The sequence below is a fragment of the Oratosquilla oratoria genome, chromosome 3 (assembly GCF_046742065.1).
Source record: "Oratosquilla oratoria isolate Oo_2021 chromosome 3, ASM4674206v1, whole genome shotgun sequence".
NCBI lineage: Eukaryota > Metazoa > Arthropoda > Malacostraca > Stomatopoda > Squillidae > Oratosquilla > Oratosquilla oratoria.
In genome coordinates, this window is record NC_134779.1 from 11344708 (window position 1) to 11361806 (window position 17099).

The 17099-nt window shown below is 41.9% G+C and overlaps 1 protein-coding gene across 9 annotated transcripts in view; it reads right to left on the reverse strand.

The window, feature by feature from the left end:
* Positions 1-17099, reverse strand: part of LOC143020262 (uncharacterized) — a 201683-nt gene that overhangs the window by 88675 nt on the left and 95909 nt on the right. For all 9 annotated transcript variants that reach the window (XM_076176511.1, XM_076176503.1, XM_076176475.1 and 6 more), the window contains one exon: positions 7807-7973. In XM_076176511.1, the coding sequence (XP_076032626.1) occupies positions 7807-7973 (167 nt within the window). The remainder of the gene's footprint in view (positions 1-7806; positions 7974-17099) is intronic.

Consider the following 17099-nt stretch of genomic DNA (forward strand, 5'->3'; position numbering starts at 1 on the left):
TTAACAAGCTAATCCCTCTGAAACTACTACATTCACACTTGTCCCCTTTTCCCTTGTAAAGTGGAGCTATACAGGCACTACTCCAGTCCTCCGGCACTCTAACCTCTCTCCAGCAAACATTAAATAACCTCACCAGCCAGACCACCATCACTGTACCTCCTTTTTTTTTTTAGACATTCTGCATGGCATCCATCCAGACCAGGTGCCTTACCTGCTCTCATCATCTTAACAACTGCCTTCACTTCATCCTTCCTTATTTCTCCTCCATTTTCCTCACTCATCATGGTCATTTTCTTAGCATTTCCCACTGCACCTATCTTTCCCTCCCTATCCACCTTCACATTTAGCAACTCCCTAAAATACTCTGCCCATCTTTCCTTTACTACCTTCTCTTCCATTATCATCTCTCCATCTGCACCTTTTACCTTTTCTTCTCTACTTGATTCGCCTCCTCTTCCTCTCTTAATTTCTTTCCAAAACATCTTTTTATTACTTTCAAAATTTTCTGTCATAATCTTACCCCATTTCACATCTGCCCTCCTCTTTGCCTCCTTTACCTTATACTTTACTTCTCTTTTCTTTGTATCTCTCATATGACTCCCTCGTCCTATTTTGTTACCAGTCTGGTGAAAGCTCACATCTTCTCTTCTACAACCTTCTTTGTTTCCTCATCCAACCACTCACTACCCTTCCTTCTATTTCCTCCCATCCTTCTTGTTCCACACACCATCTTTGCACACTTTGTGACTCCCTCCTTGAACCATCCCCATTCCTACTCCACTCGTAGCTCTACTCTATCCTTCACTCCCTCCCACTCCTCTCTCAGCTCCTTTTTGTACTCCTCTTTTTCCTTCTCATTCAAGGAGTTCACTCTAAGCACCTCCCTATCTTTTGTCCTTTTCCTCTTTCTCTATCTATCCTCCATCTCAACTTACCTTCCACCAAAAAATGATCTGATATTCCCCCACTCTTTCCCCTTAGCACATGTACATCCTTGACTCTTCCTATTATGCTCCTATCTACCACTACATAGTCCATTAGCGCTCTATCATCCTTCCATCCACCACTCTCTCCCATGTGTACTTATGCTGGACTTTCTTCTGAAACACTGTATTTATTATCAACTCTCTTTCTACACACATCATCATCAACTCTCCACTACAATTTTTACCTGGAACTCCACATTTCCCAGCCACTCCGTCAATTGGTTCATTTCCTACCCTAGCATTAAGGTCTCCCAGTACTACTACATTGATGTTCCTCCCTAATCCCTCTATGCACTCATTTAAATCTATCAAAAAAAAACTCCCTTTCTTCTACACTCTTCTCACTACCAGGCCCATATGCACTAACAAAAACCCACATCTCCTTTCCCAGTTTCACCTTCATTCACATTAGCCTTGAAGAAACCTCCTTCCACTCCACTACACATTTACCTATCTCTTCACTTACTAGTATAGCTACCCCTTCTCTCCCTCACCCTCTCTTCCCTCATGAGAACCTCCCAACTACACTCCCAAACTCACACTCGCCTTTCCCTCTCAACTTAGTTTCACTCAAAGACACCACATCCATCTTTCTTCTCACAAACATACTACCTATCTCTTCCCTTTTACTCTCATCTGTACCACATCCACGCACATTAAAAGACCCAAACCATAGGGTGCTGGTTGGAAAACTCCTAGACCCTCTTATGCATTTACTTTTTTTAGGAATGTCCCCTGTGGAGCTACAGGGAGAAGGATGCCTGGTCCCAATCCCCATCCCATTTTTCTCCCCTCTTATGATCCAAGTGGGAATACATGGTGGCAGCATTCTTTTCCCCCACCACAGGGGGTAACCGCCTTAGTCCCTACTCTGATCTAGACACAATTGTGTTATAATCAAACAACAACTGATTCACCTCCAACTCTTCTCCAATCTCTCCAATTCTGTGCTCATCACCAATTTACCTCCCATGCCACCTCATCCATTTTCATGTTGAACAGCCATGGTGACATAACACAACTTTAGCACACCCCAACATTTACCACTCACTCTCACCAATTCCAACCTTAACACAACCTATACTACTCATGTAAAAGATTTTGACTCCCCAAGTTTTCCCACAATCCCATACATCTGCAATACCTCCCACAGTGCCTTCCTGTCTACCCTGTCATAAATCCTCTAAATCCATAATGGCCCAAAAGTAATCTTTACCCTTTGCCAAAAACTTCTTGCAACACATATTTTTCTCTATAATTATTCCCTCTGTTCCTCTCCTATTCCTTTCAATTAGCACACTCCCATATGCCTCTACAACTATACTCAATAAATTGATCCCTCTAAAACTACACTTACCTTTGTCCCCTTTTCCTTTATAAAGCAGACCTATACATACACATTCCTCCAGCACACATTAAGCAATCTCACTAATTATCATTTTCAATGCTTTTTGTACTTCATCTTTTTCTTTAGCCTTATTTTCCATTCCTATCAGTCATTTTCCTAGTTCCTCCCACTAACGCAATCTCCAAACCACTCCCTAAACTTATACACATTTAACAATTCTCTGAAATATTCTACACAGCTCCTTATCACCTCAACTTCCAGTAATACTTTTAAACTTTACTTTTTCCTATCAGACTCGAACCTTTCTTTCTTGATTTCCTTCAGGGACATCTTTTCATTATTTTCAAAAATTTATATTAAGGGGGACCTGATGCTCTGGAAAGCCTTTTTTTTTTTATTTATATTCCGACACTCTTCAAAAATACGTAGGAAAGTTAATTTTAGCCACTGGCACTCGCTAACATGTGCTATGTAGGTTTAAAGGGACAATGGGCACATTAGCCAAATGCAAGAATGAACCCCACACGTGGCAAAATACAGCTCTTTTCTGCATGTCTTTTTCTCAATATTTCCCTTTGTTATGTGTGTGAAAATCTAATGGCATTTGGCATCTTTTTCTCTTAGTTGTCATACAGACTCAGGCAAAAATTTGTGCTTTTTGATGAAATGAACCTTTTGCAATGAGTGGCCCTCACTTGTTTGGTGATAAGGGAAGGTGCCAATTGCTGATTAAAAAATTATCTTTATCAATGATTTGACACTGTGACAGCACCCCAGCAGTGAGGCTTTTACCCATAAAAACTGATAAAGGGACAGAAAAGGAGAGAAGAGAAAATAAATAAAAAAAGGTTCACCATTGCAACATTCAACAAATACTAAAGTAAGTGAAAAAGGATTATTTCTATTTTAAATATCATTATAAACAAAGACCATGAGTATAATTTATATATAGAAAATTTTAGAATGTTATAATAGAAAATAATTCCAGTCATAACAGTTCAGACATCTTACTGAAAACTTTGAAACGTAATTACTCAAAACAAAGACTTTTCGGTTTCAAATATTTGGTAAATTTTGAAAATAATTAAATTTTCTTCAAACTTACCATGCTAACACAATGTTGTGCCTTTCTCGTGTAAGTTTTGTTAAATAATTAAAATTATAAATAATATCACTAGAGGGAATTTTATCGGAAAAAAACGCGTGACATCACAAAGTCATGCATTTTGTGACCTATGTATATCTTGATCTAAAGATTTTGTATGTGTATTAAAGTCCTCTGTAAGGGGCACCGTCCTAGCCTTCTGATAGGGAGGAGTTTGTGACGTTAAACTATATTAAGTATGTGTGAGAAAAAATATGACGCAGCCTGAAGGGATTTTTCCCCGTCATCTCCTTTTCTTCATGAGGGGACGGAGGGGGGGGTCGCCGATTTAATGAAGCAACCTTTTTGTGGATGTGCTGTGTCTTGCGACGCTGCCTCTGACCCAGGGCAGTGGACAAGATGCAGGGATGACCCGTCATCCAGGAGGTGCCAAGATAAGAGGGAGGGTGGAGGGGAGTGAAGTGTATTGGGGATGGAATGGGTGGGAATGGTTTTTTATGCCTTTTTCTTTTTGGCTACCTCCCTTGTAAGGGGGAAAAAGCCTTTGGTATATGCATGTATGTATTAAGATTTTAGGAAAAAACTAAATTACATGCTGTTTGTATGGTATTTGAGATTTTACATGCAAAAGCAGGTTAGTCTAGGTAAAGTATTAAGATCAGAAAACATTTGTGATTAGCTTGTTAAGTGTAGTTGGGAAGGCTTATGGGAGGATCTTGATTGAGAGGATTAGGAGAGGAACAGAGGGAGTAATTGGTGAGGAACAGTGTGGATTTAGGACAGGTAGAGGTTGTGTAGATCAGATTTTTGTGGTAAGACAGATATGTGAGAAAGCTATAGGAAAGGGGAAGGATGTTTTTTGGGCTTTTATGGATCTGGAAAAGGCTTACAACAGGGTAGACAGCAAGGCACTGTAGGAGGTTTTGTGGATATACGGGATAGGAGGAAAGCTTCTAGGAGCTGTCAAGAGTTTTTATGAGAGTAGTAGAGCTTGTGTCAGGATTAGAAATGGAGAGAGTCAGTGGTTCGAGGTAAAGGTGGGACTTTGTCAGGGATGCGTTATGTCACCCTGGCTGTTCAACTTGTACATGGATGGGGTAGTGCGAGAGGTAAATGCAAGGGTGGTGGGTCAGGGATTGGAGATGGTTAAAGAAAATGGAGAAAAGTGGGAGGTGAGCCAGATGTTGTTTGCGGACGACACTGCGCTTGTGGCAGGATCGGAGGAGGGATTGAGGAAGTTGGCGACAGAGTTTGGGAGAGTGAGTGATAGAAGAAAGCTGAAGATAAATGTGGGTAAAAGTAAGGTGATGAGATGTTCAAGGGTTGAAAGTGGCAGGAGACTGGAAGTGAGCATTAAGGGAGAGCAACTGGAGGAAGTGGATAGTTTTAGATACTTGGGTGCAAATGTGGCAGGAAAAGGTGGAGTGGAGGTGGAGGTAGAATGTAGATTGAGAGATGCAAGTAAATGTCTTGGTGGATTAAAAAGTGAAATAAGGAATAGACATTTGAATGCTAAGAGGAGACTGTATGAAGGAGTGATTGTGCCAACAGCACTGTATGGGGCAGAAACATGGAACATAAGAGAGGAAGAAAGAAAGAGTTTGAATGTGTTTGAGATGAGGTGTCTGAGAAGTATGATAGGGGTTACTAGGCTAGATAGAGTGAGAAATGAGGAGGTGAGGAGAAGAACAGGGGTGGAAAGGGAGTTGGGAGATGGGGTTGATGAAAGAGTATTAGAATGGTTTGGACACATGGAAAGAATGAGTGAAGAAAGACTAGTAAAAGAGGTATGGAAGGCAGATGTGGAGGGAGTGAACATGAGGTGACATCCTAACATGAGGTGGATGGATGGGGTGAAGGGGGCTTTGGGGAAGAGGGGAATGTCTGTTGAGGAAGGACGGGAGAGGACAGAAGACGGGTGAATAGAGAATGGTTGTATATGGATGATGTTGTGATGCATGAGGTGGAATGGGTGGGGGGATGGGGGTGAGGTAGTATGTGTGAGCAAAATTTGATGCAGCCCGAAGGGATTTCTCCCCATTTTCTCCTTTTATGCATGGGGGGGACAGAGAGGAAGGGTCGCTGATTTAATGAAGCGGCCTTGCTGTGGATGTGCTGTGTCTTGCGACACTGCTTCTGACCCAGGGCAGTGGACAAGGTGCAGGGATGACCCATCATCCAAGAGGTGCTAAGATAAGAGGGAGGGTGGAGGGGTGTGGAGTGTATTCATTCAAATGCTCATGGAACATGGAAAATAATAATTTTATTATACTGTAAAAATATCAAGTCGATAAAAAAATAATAATAAAAAAATAAATAAATAATACATACATATACCAAGGCTTTTCCCCCTTACAAGGGAGGTAGCCAAAAAGGAAAAGGCATAAAATCACTCCCACCCATTCCATCCCTGAATATCACTCCACACCCCTCCACTCTCCCTCTCATCTTAGCACCCTCTGATCCCCCTTAAACTCCTACCTCATTTCACATCTGCTCTTTCCCAGTACCTCCCTCACCATATATTATGCTTCTCTCTTCTTGTACCTCTCATATGCCCTCTCCCCCTGTTCTACCTTGCAAATAATCCACATACACTCGCATCTTTTTTACAAAAGCCTTCACCCTTCATCCCTCCATTTACCACTCTTCCTTCTATTCCCTCCCATCCTTTTTGTTCCACTTACCTTCTATGTACATTTGGTCATTTTCTCCTAACAAAAGACTCATTCTTTTTCTAATCCTACTTGTAGCAGGATCAGAGGAGGGATTAAAGAAGTTAGTGACAGAGTTTGGGAAGGTGTGCAACAGAAGGAAGTTGAAAACAAATGTGGGTAAATGTAAGTTGATGTGATGTACAAGGAACTGAGTATTAAGGGAGAGAGACTAGAGAAAGTGGATAGCTTTAGATACTTGGGGCAAATATGGTGGGAAAGGGAGTGGAGGTGGAGGTAGAATACAGATTGGGAGAAGCAAGTAAGTTCCTTGGGGGATTAAAAAGTGTAATGAGAAACAGACATTTGGGAATGGATGCTAAGAGGAGATTGTACAAAGGGATGATTGTGCTGACAGCATTGTATGGGGCAGAAACATGGGACATAAAAGAGGAAGAGTTTAAATGTGTTTGAGATGTAATGCCTGCGAAGTATGGTAGGGGTTACTAAGCTGGATAGAGTAAGAAACAAGGGGGTGAGGAGGAGAGTAGGGGTGGAAAGGGAGTCGGGAGATAGGGTTGATGAAAGAGTATTGGGATGGTTTGGACACATGGAAAGAATGAGTGAAGAAGGATTAGTAAAAGAGGTGTAGAATGCAAAGATGGAAGGAGTGAACATGAGGGGGCAACCAAGGATGAGATGGATGGATGGATGGGGTAAAAGAGGCATTGGGGAAAAAGGGAATGTCTATTGAGGAAGGGAGAAGACAGAAGATTGGGCTGAGTGGAAAATGGTTGTGTATAGACAATGCTGTGATGCATGAGGGGGAGTGGGTGGGATATGGAGGGGGGAGTATGTGTGAATGATATTTTGATGTCGCCCAAATAGATTTCACCGTCTTTTCTTTTTCTGCGTGAGGGGACAGAGGTGGGCATCACTGATTGAATGAAGCAGCCTTGCTGTGGATGTGCTGCATCTTGCTGTATTGCTTCTAACCCAGGGCAGTGGGCAAGATACAGGGATGACGCCATCCAGGAGGAGCCAAGAAAAAATTGAGGAAGAGGTGGTAAAAGGGAGTGGAGTATGTGGGGATGAAATGGGTGGGAATGGATTTGTGCCTTTGACTTTAGCTACCTCCCTTATAAGGGCAGAAAAGCCCTTGGTGTATGTATCTCCCCTCTCTCCCTCATCACTTCCCATACCTCTTTCAGCTTCTGGTATTCTTCTCATTTAATACGTTAACTCTTAGAGCCTCTATTTCCCACCTTTTTCCTCCTCCATTTTCTTCCACTCTCCATTTCCCTTCAACCAAAAGAGACCTGACACTCCCCCTTTCTCTTCTTTAACAACATGAAAATCCAGAGCTCTTCCTATTCTTCCTTTGGATACCACTACATATTCCATTAATACCCTATCAATCAACCTTCCATTCACCAGACTTTCTGATATGAACTTATGCTGGGTTCTCTGGATCTAGATAGAATATAGCAGTGTTATAGGGAATGTTGGCAATAGAAAACTTATCACTGTAAATATAACGATTACTGGGAAAATTATAAATTGTTGAAAAATATAAAAGTGGTATACCACCACATACACAAGAATTTAAATAAAAAACTAATCAAAAAAACTGATGTCATACAGGTGTAATCCCAATGCATACATATAACCACAACTGCATCACTAAAAACTTGAAAATCATAGGAAACTTACGATTCCTGGAAGTCACTATCAGACTCATAATCTTCATCGCTGTCATTATCCTCTTCTTCCTCTTCCTCCTCTTCCTCTTCTTCATCACTCTTCTGTTTCTCATCATCTGATGATAAGTTAAGTGCCATGTATCCTTTCTTACTCTTTGACCTGAAGGGTTTGCCTTCCTGCAGGAAAAAGAAAAAATAACAAGAAAATTATATATATATATATATATATATATATATATATATATATATATATAACCTCACCAACCAGTCCACCATCACTGAACCTCCCTTTTTCAGACATTCTGCATGGCATCCATCCAGACCAGGTGCCTTACCTGCTTTCATCATCTTTACAACTGCCTTCACCTCATCCTTCCCTATTTCTCCTCCATTCTCCTCACTCATCACTCTCATTTTCTTCGCATTTCCCACTGCAGCTATCTTTCCTTCCCTATCCTCCTTCACATTTAGCAACTCCCTAAAATATTCTGCCCATCTTCCCCTTACTGCCATCTCTTCCATTATCATCTCTCCATCTGTACCTTTTACCTTTTCTTCCCTACTTGATTCGCCTCCTCTTCCTCTCTTAATTTCTTTCCAAAACATCTTTTTATTACTTTCAAAATTTTCTGTCATACTCCTACCCCATTTCACATCTGCTCTCCTCTTTGCCTCCTTTACCTTTTGCTTTACTTCTCTTTTCTTTTCTTTGTACGTCTCATATGACTCCCCCGTCCTCTTTTGTAACCAATCTGTGAATGCTCGCTTCTTCTCTTCTACAACCTTCTTTGTTTCCTCATCCCACCATTCACTACCCTTTCTTCTATTTCCCCCTGTCCTTCTTGTTCCACACACCATCCTTGCACACTTTAAGACTCCCTCCTTGAACCATCCCCATTCCTCATCCACACCCATCTCTGCTCCATCCTTTACTCCCTCCCACTCCTCCTTCAGCTTCTTTTCGTACTCCTTCTCCTTTTCCTTTTCATTCAAAGAGTTCACTCTAAGAACCTCCCTACCTTTTGTCCCTTTCCTCTTTCTCCATCTATCCTCCACTCTCAGCTTACCTTCCACCAAAAAATGATCTGATATTCCCCCACCCTCTCCCCTTAGCACATGTACATCCTTAACTCTTCCTATCATAATCCTATTTACCACTACATAATCCATTAGCGCTCTATCTACCACCCTTCCCTCCACCACCCTCTCCCATGTGTACTTATGCTTGACTTTCTTCCGAAACACTGTATTTGCTATCATCAACTCTCTAGACACATTTCCACCATCAACTCTCCACTACGATTCTTTCCTGGAACTCCACACTTCCCAACCACTCCATCGATTGGACCATTTCCCACCCTAGCATTAAGGTCTCCCAGTACTATTACATTGACATTTCTTCCTAAACCCTCTATGCACTCATTTAAATCTATCCAAAAGGCCTCCCTTTCTTCCACGCTCTTCTCACTGCCAGGCCCATATGCACTTACAAAGACCCACATCTCCTTTCCCAGTTTCACCTTCATCCACATTATCCTTGAGGAAACCTCCTTCCACTCCACTACCTGTTTACCTATCTCCTTACTTACTAGAATAGCCACCCCTTCCCTCCCTCGCCCTCTCTTCACTCCTGATAACCTCCCACTTACACTCCCAAACTTACACTCACCCTTCCCTTTCAACTTAGTTTCACTCAAAGCCAACACATCCATCTTTCTTCTCACAAACATACTATCTCTTCCCTTTTACTCTCATCTGTACCACATCCACGCACATTAAAAGACCCAAACCTTAGGGTGCTGGCCCGAGGCCCTCCAGCACCCCTTATGCCTTCACTTTTCTTTTTAGGTTATATGCCCCGTGGGGCTACAGGGAGAAGGATGCCTAGTCCCTCTCCCCGTCCCTTTCTTCTCGCCTCTTACGATCCAAGTGGGATATTTGGTGGCAGTATTCTTTTCCCCCACCACAGGGAATTCCCCCATCACAGAAAGAGAATACTCAGAGAAATGGTACAGGACAGCAACAAGGGGTTGGGGGACAGCATAACGGAGGGACAGTCGTAGTATAAAAGTGTCATCATTTCTCTATGAACAGAATTTCTTCTATCATAGACAAAATGATGTGTGGCTCTGGTCCGTAGGGGCGCCCCATATAGACCCTAAAGTATCGACTGCATGCTACTTTGCCACAATAACAAGCAGCCAATACCCCAGACGGGGCCGATTAAATGAAGCGGCCTTGCTGTGGATGTGCTGTGTCTTGCGACACTGCTTCTGACCCAGGGCGGTGGGCAGGGTGCAGGGATGACCCGTCATCCAGGAGGTGCTCAGATGAGAGGGAGGGTGGGAGGGGTGTGGAGTGTATTTAGGGATGAAATGGGTGGGAGTGTTTTTATGCCTTTCCCTTTTTGGCTACCTCCCTTGGAAGGGGGAAAAGGCCTTGGTATATAATGGTGAAGAAAATCCTAATCACCCTGATAAGACCAAGATTGGAATATGCAGCAACGATATGGTCACCAAGTACAAAAAAATGTATAAAAAAAAATTGAAAGAATACAAAGAGCAATTACAAAATTGGCACCAACACTCTCAAAACTATCATATGAAGAGAGACTAGAAAAACTTGAACTACAGACACTAGAGCAAAGAAGAGAGACAGGAGATTTTATAGCTATTTACAGAATCATGAAAGGCATGGAAATTACTGAGAGAATCTGATAAAATGGGATGACAGAAATACAAGAGGACACAGAAAGAAAATAAAAAAAGACAGCTATAGAAGAGATTTGAAAAAGAACAGCTTTCCTCACAGAGTAATAGACAGTTGGAACAAGTTAGATGAGAAAGTGGTGTGTGCAAAAACAATACATGAATTTAAAAATAGTTTAGATAAAGTGAGATATGAAGACGGGACCCCACGAGCATAGCTCCCCTTCCCGTAAAATACAACTAGGTAAATACAACTAGGTAAATACACACACACACCGTCATCCAGGAGGTGCTAGGATAAGAGGAAGGGTAGAGGGGTGTGGAGTGTATTCAGGGGTGGAATGGGTGGGAATGATTTTATGCCTTTTCCTTTTTGGCTACCTCCCTTGTAAGGGGGAAAAAGCCTTGGTATATGTATGTATGTATTTTTTTGTATCAATTACTCTAAGAATGGAAGAAAATAACAGCAATTTGAGGAAAAAAGAACCAACAAAGAGGCCTGGACATAAGTAGGGTGGCATCACCACTGGGGGTGATCCCCAAAAGGACATGCCTGAATGAAACCCCGAAGAAGTACCAAAGGTCTGAAAAAAAATTATTTTTGGTTTTTGACAGAGACGGTGGTATTATAAATAGAGGGATAGAAATAGTGTGTCCAGGTATAAAAATACAGTGAGAAATAGATAAATGATTTATTAGATGAAATAATTGAATTAAAAAGTGAGCATAGGGCAATGTATTAAGGGATAGCCCTACTAAGAAAGGCAAATGAAGAGACTGACAGGGAGGAGCTAGATTATTTAAAAAAGTAACTAAATATGATCAAGGGAGAAAATGAAAGACTGAATATATATATATATATCAAGAAAAAGGATACATAGTTGACAGAAAAGGATGAGAAAGGAAAAAATTAAAGATAGCTTATACCAACATAGACGGAATGATTTCAGGACTGAATGAATTAAATGACTATCTAGCATTAGAAAAACTAGACATAATGGGAATTGTAGAAATGAAATTTAAAAGTCCTCTGCCACCAAATACTGAGACAAGGTCTATACAACCATTGGATGAAAAATAGAAAGGAAAACAGCGTGGGGGTGTATTATTTTTTACTAGGAAAGACTTAAATGTGACAAAGATAACAGAAGGAAAAAATGTGGAATAAATTATGATAAAAGTTGAAAACAGTCACATGAAAAAAAAAAAAAAAAAATTGTAGTAATGTACATGCCCCCCAAAATACAGTCTTGGACAGAAAACAATCATGCCAAACTGTTGGAAGATACAAAATATGAACTACCGTAACTTAGTGAAAGAGGAAATATAGTAATTGTAGATGATTTTAATTCAAAAGAAATATGTTGGGAAGAAATGACTGTGAAGCATGGAGAAGACATCTGAGGAAACATACTACTTGATATGACCATTGAATACACAATGACCCAGTGGGTAAAGGAAAACACCTGATACAGAAACAATGAGGAACCATCAAGACTAGATTTAATACTTACATCAGAACTTGAAATTGTGGACAAAATTGATTACAAAACTCCAATAGATGAAGACGTCAAAAAAGTAAACTTGGAAAGAGACCTTGGAGTAATAATCAGCAAAGACATGACACTGGATAACCATACCAACAAAATAGTCTGAGAAACCATCAACCTATTAAGGTTAATGAAAGTGGCATTTGAGTATTTGGATGAGGAAATGATTAAAAAAATATTAGTTACACTAATAAGACCAAAACTGGAGTACGCAGCAACATTATGGACACCCAGTACTAAAAAGAATATAAAGACATTAGAAAGAATACAAAAAGCGATGACAAAGATGGCACCAACCCTCTCCAAATTAACATTCTAACAAAGATTGTCCAAATTGGAAATACCAACTCTGGAACAAAGAAGAGAAAGAGATCTACTGACTATTTATTGAATCAAGAAAAGAATGGAAATCCTAGATAGAGATGATTTATCAAAATGGGACAATGGAAAAACAAAAACCTGTCCCTGGAAGGCAGAGAAAGACCTCTAAGTCTACTGACAACCTCATACAAAAGTGATTCACATCATAGGAGGTTGTCAGTAGATTTAGAGGTCTTTCTAGGCCTTCCAAGGACAGGTTTTTGAGGTGGTATGACGTTGGATGGGAGGCCACGAGCTGTAGCGACCAGACATCGAATGGTGCTCTCACCTCGCCCTGTATGTCTCAAAATCTCTTTCGTCGACACATTTTCAGTCTTCCAGCCCAAAATATCAGTCTTTTCCTCACCACTAAGGTTAGTAGGAGCCATCAGGATGAATGTCTCCTAAAAATGCAGAGCCACAAATTGAAACAATAAAAATAGGGGGGTAGGAGGCTGGAGCAAAAAATAACACAACCCCTCTCCACAAATGCTCGAAGAGCACCGAGGCAGGAAAATGCAAGCTGGCTGAGCTACCAGAGAGCTGGCTGCATTGCTAGATGTAAAATAATAATGACAAGATGCCTGACAGCGGCGGGAAAAGCAGAAAGTTCAGTGCTTTTTAGCCTTGATTGCAATGGGGAGCACTATAATTTGTGGATACTGTACAATGACACAATGGATACAAGGGAATACTAGGTATAGAAATGAGGAAGAGCCATCAAGACTTGACCTAATATTCACATCAGAACCTGAAATAGTGGACAAGAGTGAGTATAAGACACCACTAAGTTAAAGACAGGAAGAGAGAAGGAGTTTGAATGTGTTTGAGATGAGGTGTCTGAGAAGTATGATGGGGGTTACTAGACTGGATAGAGTGAGAAATGAGGAGGTGAGGAGGAGAACAGGGGTGGTAAAGGAGTTGGGAGATAGGGTGGATGAAAGAGTATTGGGATGGTTTGGACACATGGAAACAATGAGTGAAGAAAGACTAGTAAAAGAGGTATAGAAGGCAGATGTGGAAGGAGTGAACATGAGGGGGCGAACTAGTATGAGATGCATGGATAGGGTGAAAGGGGCTTTGGGGAATAGGGGAATGATGAGGAAGGACGGGAGAGGACAGAAGACAGAGGTGAATGGAGAATAGTAGTATATGGATGATGTTATGATGCATTAGGTGGATTGGATGGGAGGATGAGGGGTGAGGTAGTATGTGTGAGAAAAATTTGACACAGCCCAAAGGGATTTCTCCCTGTCTTCTCCTTTTCTGCATGAAAAGAGAGAGAGAGAGAGAGAGAGAGAGAGAGAGAGAGAGAGAGAGAGAGAGAGAGAGAGAGAGAGAGAGAGAGAGAGAGAGAGAGAGAGAGAGAGAGAGAGAGGGGGGGGGGGTCACCAATTTAATGAGAAATCCCTTCAGGCTGCGTCAAATTTTGCTCACACATACTACCTCACCCTCCATTCCCCCACCCATTCGACCTCATGCATCACAGCATCATCCATATACAACCATTCTCCATTCACCCCTGTCTTCTGTCCTCTCCCGTCCTTCCTCAACAGACATTCCCCTCTTCCCCAAAACCCCCTTCACCCCATCCATCCATTTCATCCTAGGACATTCCCTTATGTTCACTCCCTCCACATCTGCCTTCCATACTTCTTTTACTAGTCTTTCTTCACTCACTTTCCATGTGTCCAAACCATCCTAATACTCTTTCATCAACCCTATCTCCCAGCTCCCTTTCCACCCCTGTTCTCCTCCTCATTTCTCACTCTATCTAGCCTAGTAACCCCTATCATACTTCTCAGACACCTCATCTCAAACACGTTCAAACTCTTTCTTATGTTCCATGTTTCTGCTCCATACAGTGCTGTTGGCACAATCACTCCTTCATACAGTCTCCTCTTAGCATCCATTCCCAAATGTCTATTCCTCATTACACTTTTTAATACCACCAAGGCATTTACTCACTTCTCTCAATCTACATTCTACCTCCACCTCCACTCCACCTTTTACTGCCACATTTGCACCCAGTTGCTCTCCCTTAACACTCACTTCCAGTCTGCTGCCACTTTCACCCCTTGTACATCTCATCATCTTACTTTTACCCACATTTATCTTCAGCTTTCTTCTTTCACACACTCTCTCAAACTCTGTCACCAACTTCCTCAGTCCCTCCTCCGATCCTGCCACAAGCGCAGTGTGGTCCGCAAACAACAGCTGGCTCACCTCCCACTTTTCTCCATTTTCTTTAAACATCTCCAATCCCTGACCCACCACCCTTGCATTTACCTCTTGCACCACCCCATCCATGTACAAGTTGAACAGCCAGGGCGACATAACACATCCCTGACGAAGTCCCCCATTTACCTCAAACCACTCACTCTCTCCATTTCTAATTCTGACACATGCTCTACTACTCTCGTAAAAACTCTTGACAGCTCCTAGAAGCTTTCCTCCTATCTATATCTGCAGTACCTCCTACAGTGCCTTCCTGTCTACCCTGTCGTAAACCTTTTCCAGATCCATAAAAGCCAAAAAAACATCCTTCCCCTTTCCTATAGCTTTCTCACATATCTGTCTTACCACAAAAATCTGATCTACACAACCTCTACCCGTCCTAAATCCACACTATTCCTCACCAATTACTCTGTTCCTCTCCTAATCCTCTCAATCAAGATCCTCCCATAAGCCTTTCCAACTACACTTAACAAGCTAATCCCTCTGAAACTACTGCACTCACACTTGTCCCCTTTTCCCTTGTAAAGTGGAACTATACAGGCACTCCTCCAGTCCAGCAGTCTACCCTCTCTCCAGCAAGCATTACCTCACCAGCCAGTCCAACATCACTGTACCACCTTTTTTTTAGACATTCTACATGGCATCCATCCAGACCAATATAGACCAGCAAATATAGTACCAATATATAAGGGGGGAAACAAAGAAGACCCTACAAACTGTAGACCAGTCTCTCTTACAAGTACGGTAGCAAAAATTTGTGAAAGAATTATCAAAATTAGATGGGTAAAGCATTTGGAAAAAAACAATGTACTAAATCTGAGGCAGTTTGGATTCAGACAAGGAAGATCAGGTGTCGCAAACCTAATGTGTTTCTATTCAAGACTAATAGAGATAACACAGGAAAGAGATGGATGGGCTGACTGTGCCTTTCTAGACCTGAAAAAAGCTTTTGATAAGGTGCCACATAAGAAATTGCTAAAGACATTAGAAACTGTATGGGGAACACAGGGCAAACTACATAAGTGGTTGGAAGACTTCTTGCATGAAAGGAAAATGAGAGTCGTGATAAGAGACGAACATTCCAATTGGGATGAGGTGATTAGTGAAGTTCCACGAGGAACAGTACTAGACCCCAATAATGTTTGCTATATTAATGATATGGATGAAGGAATTGAAAGTTATATGAGCTTCTTCGCAGACGATGCAAAAATGTTGAAAAATGTAATTTTCGCAGGAAAATTAATTTTTCCCTGATACAAACCTGAGGTACTCCTTACAATAGGATACTTTCGCGTAGCGCGAATATTTCTACTGCGAAATTAAAATCCTCACTCTGTGGGTCTGGGCAACGCTTATCCTCAGTAAGGGGCCTTGCCCTCCACCACAAGTCTCGCACACTATAACCATTCTCTGAGCCAGGTATGAATTAAGCACAAGGTTTGTCAGGCAAGGAGAAGGAACTGTTTAGAGGGGTGGTTGAGGAGGGCCATTAACCACTGCAGTACGGACTTAAATCTCGCGGGCAGCAGCCAATGCCAGCCGTATGACGTGTCGTAATAATACTCGCATCATAAAATATAGTCACCGCTTATATCGATCGTTCTCTCTTTCACCCGCGAATTTTGAAAACCACAGAGAATGGGATTCAGGGCGCATTTGGGAGAATGTAAAAACACAGGGGCGACTACAATAAATATAATCAAGACGCCGATATGGCAGCGTCCCGAATCCACTTGCTCCTCATGACGCCTACGTGTGCAGCACCATATGGAAGGGGTTAAAGGTAAGGAGTACCTCAGGTTTGTATCAGGGAAAAATTAATTTTCCTGCGAAAATTACATTTGTTCCGAAGAATACAAACTCTTCGGTACTCCTTACAATAGGAGACTCGGACTTAGGAGGGAAGGAAGTTGTTATCTAGCCTGGGAAACCGCTGTAAGGAAAATCTAGTGTGCTAAGACTATGTTGACCAGACCCCTATACATTCCCCTCACTTTGAAGTGCACCCCTTTCTGTTCCCTGGAGTGGAGACAGACAGGTTATAATCACTTTTGTACCACTGAAGGGCTTGAATTGATTCCCTTGGAATGCTTGAGAGCCCGCGGGTGAGGTAAGGGAATGTAAGAGTATGAGAAGGACTTTGGAAAGTGATCCCTGCAGTTGCCGAGCCAGAACCTGGATGAGTTGTCAGGGTCGGCTGTGTGCTCTTGAGGAGGGGTATATCATTTTCAGGACTTCTTGGGCGGCCACTATGGGGCCCAAAGATAAGTTCCCTAAAGATTCCCGCATAACTTCTTTGAGGTAAAAGGAAGTGAACGTATTCTGGCTCTTCCATATACCTGCTTGAAGAACCTGGTTGACTGACAGATTTTTTCTGATGACTAGGGAGGTCCCTACTGCCCTCAGGTCATGGGCAATCTGTGTGGTTCATGTCGCAGGCTCTGCGG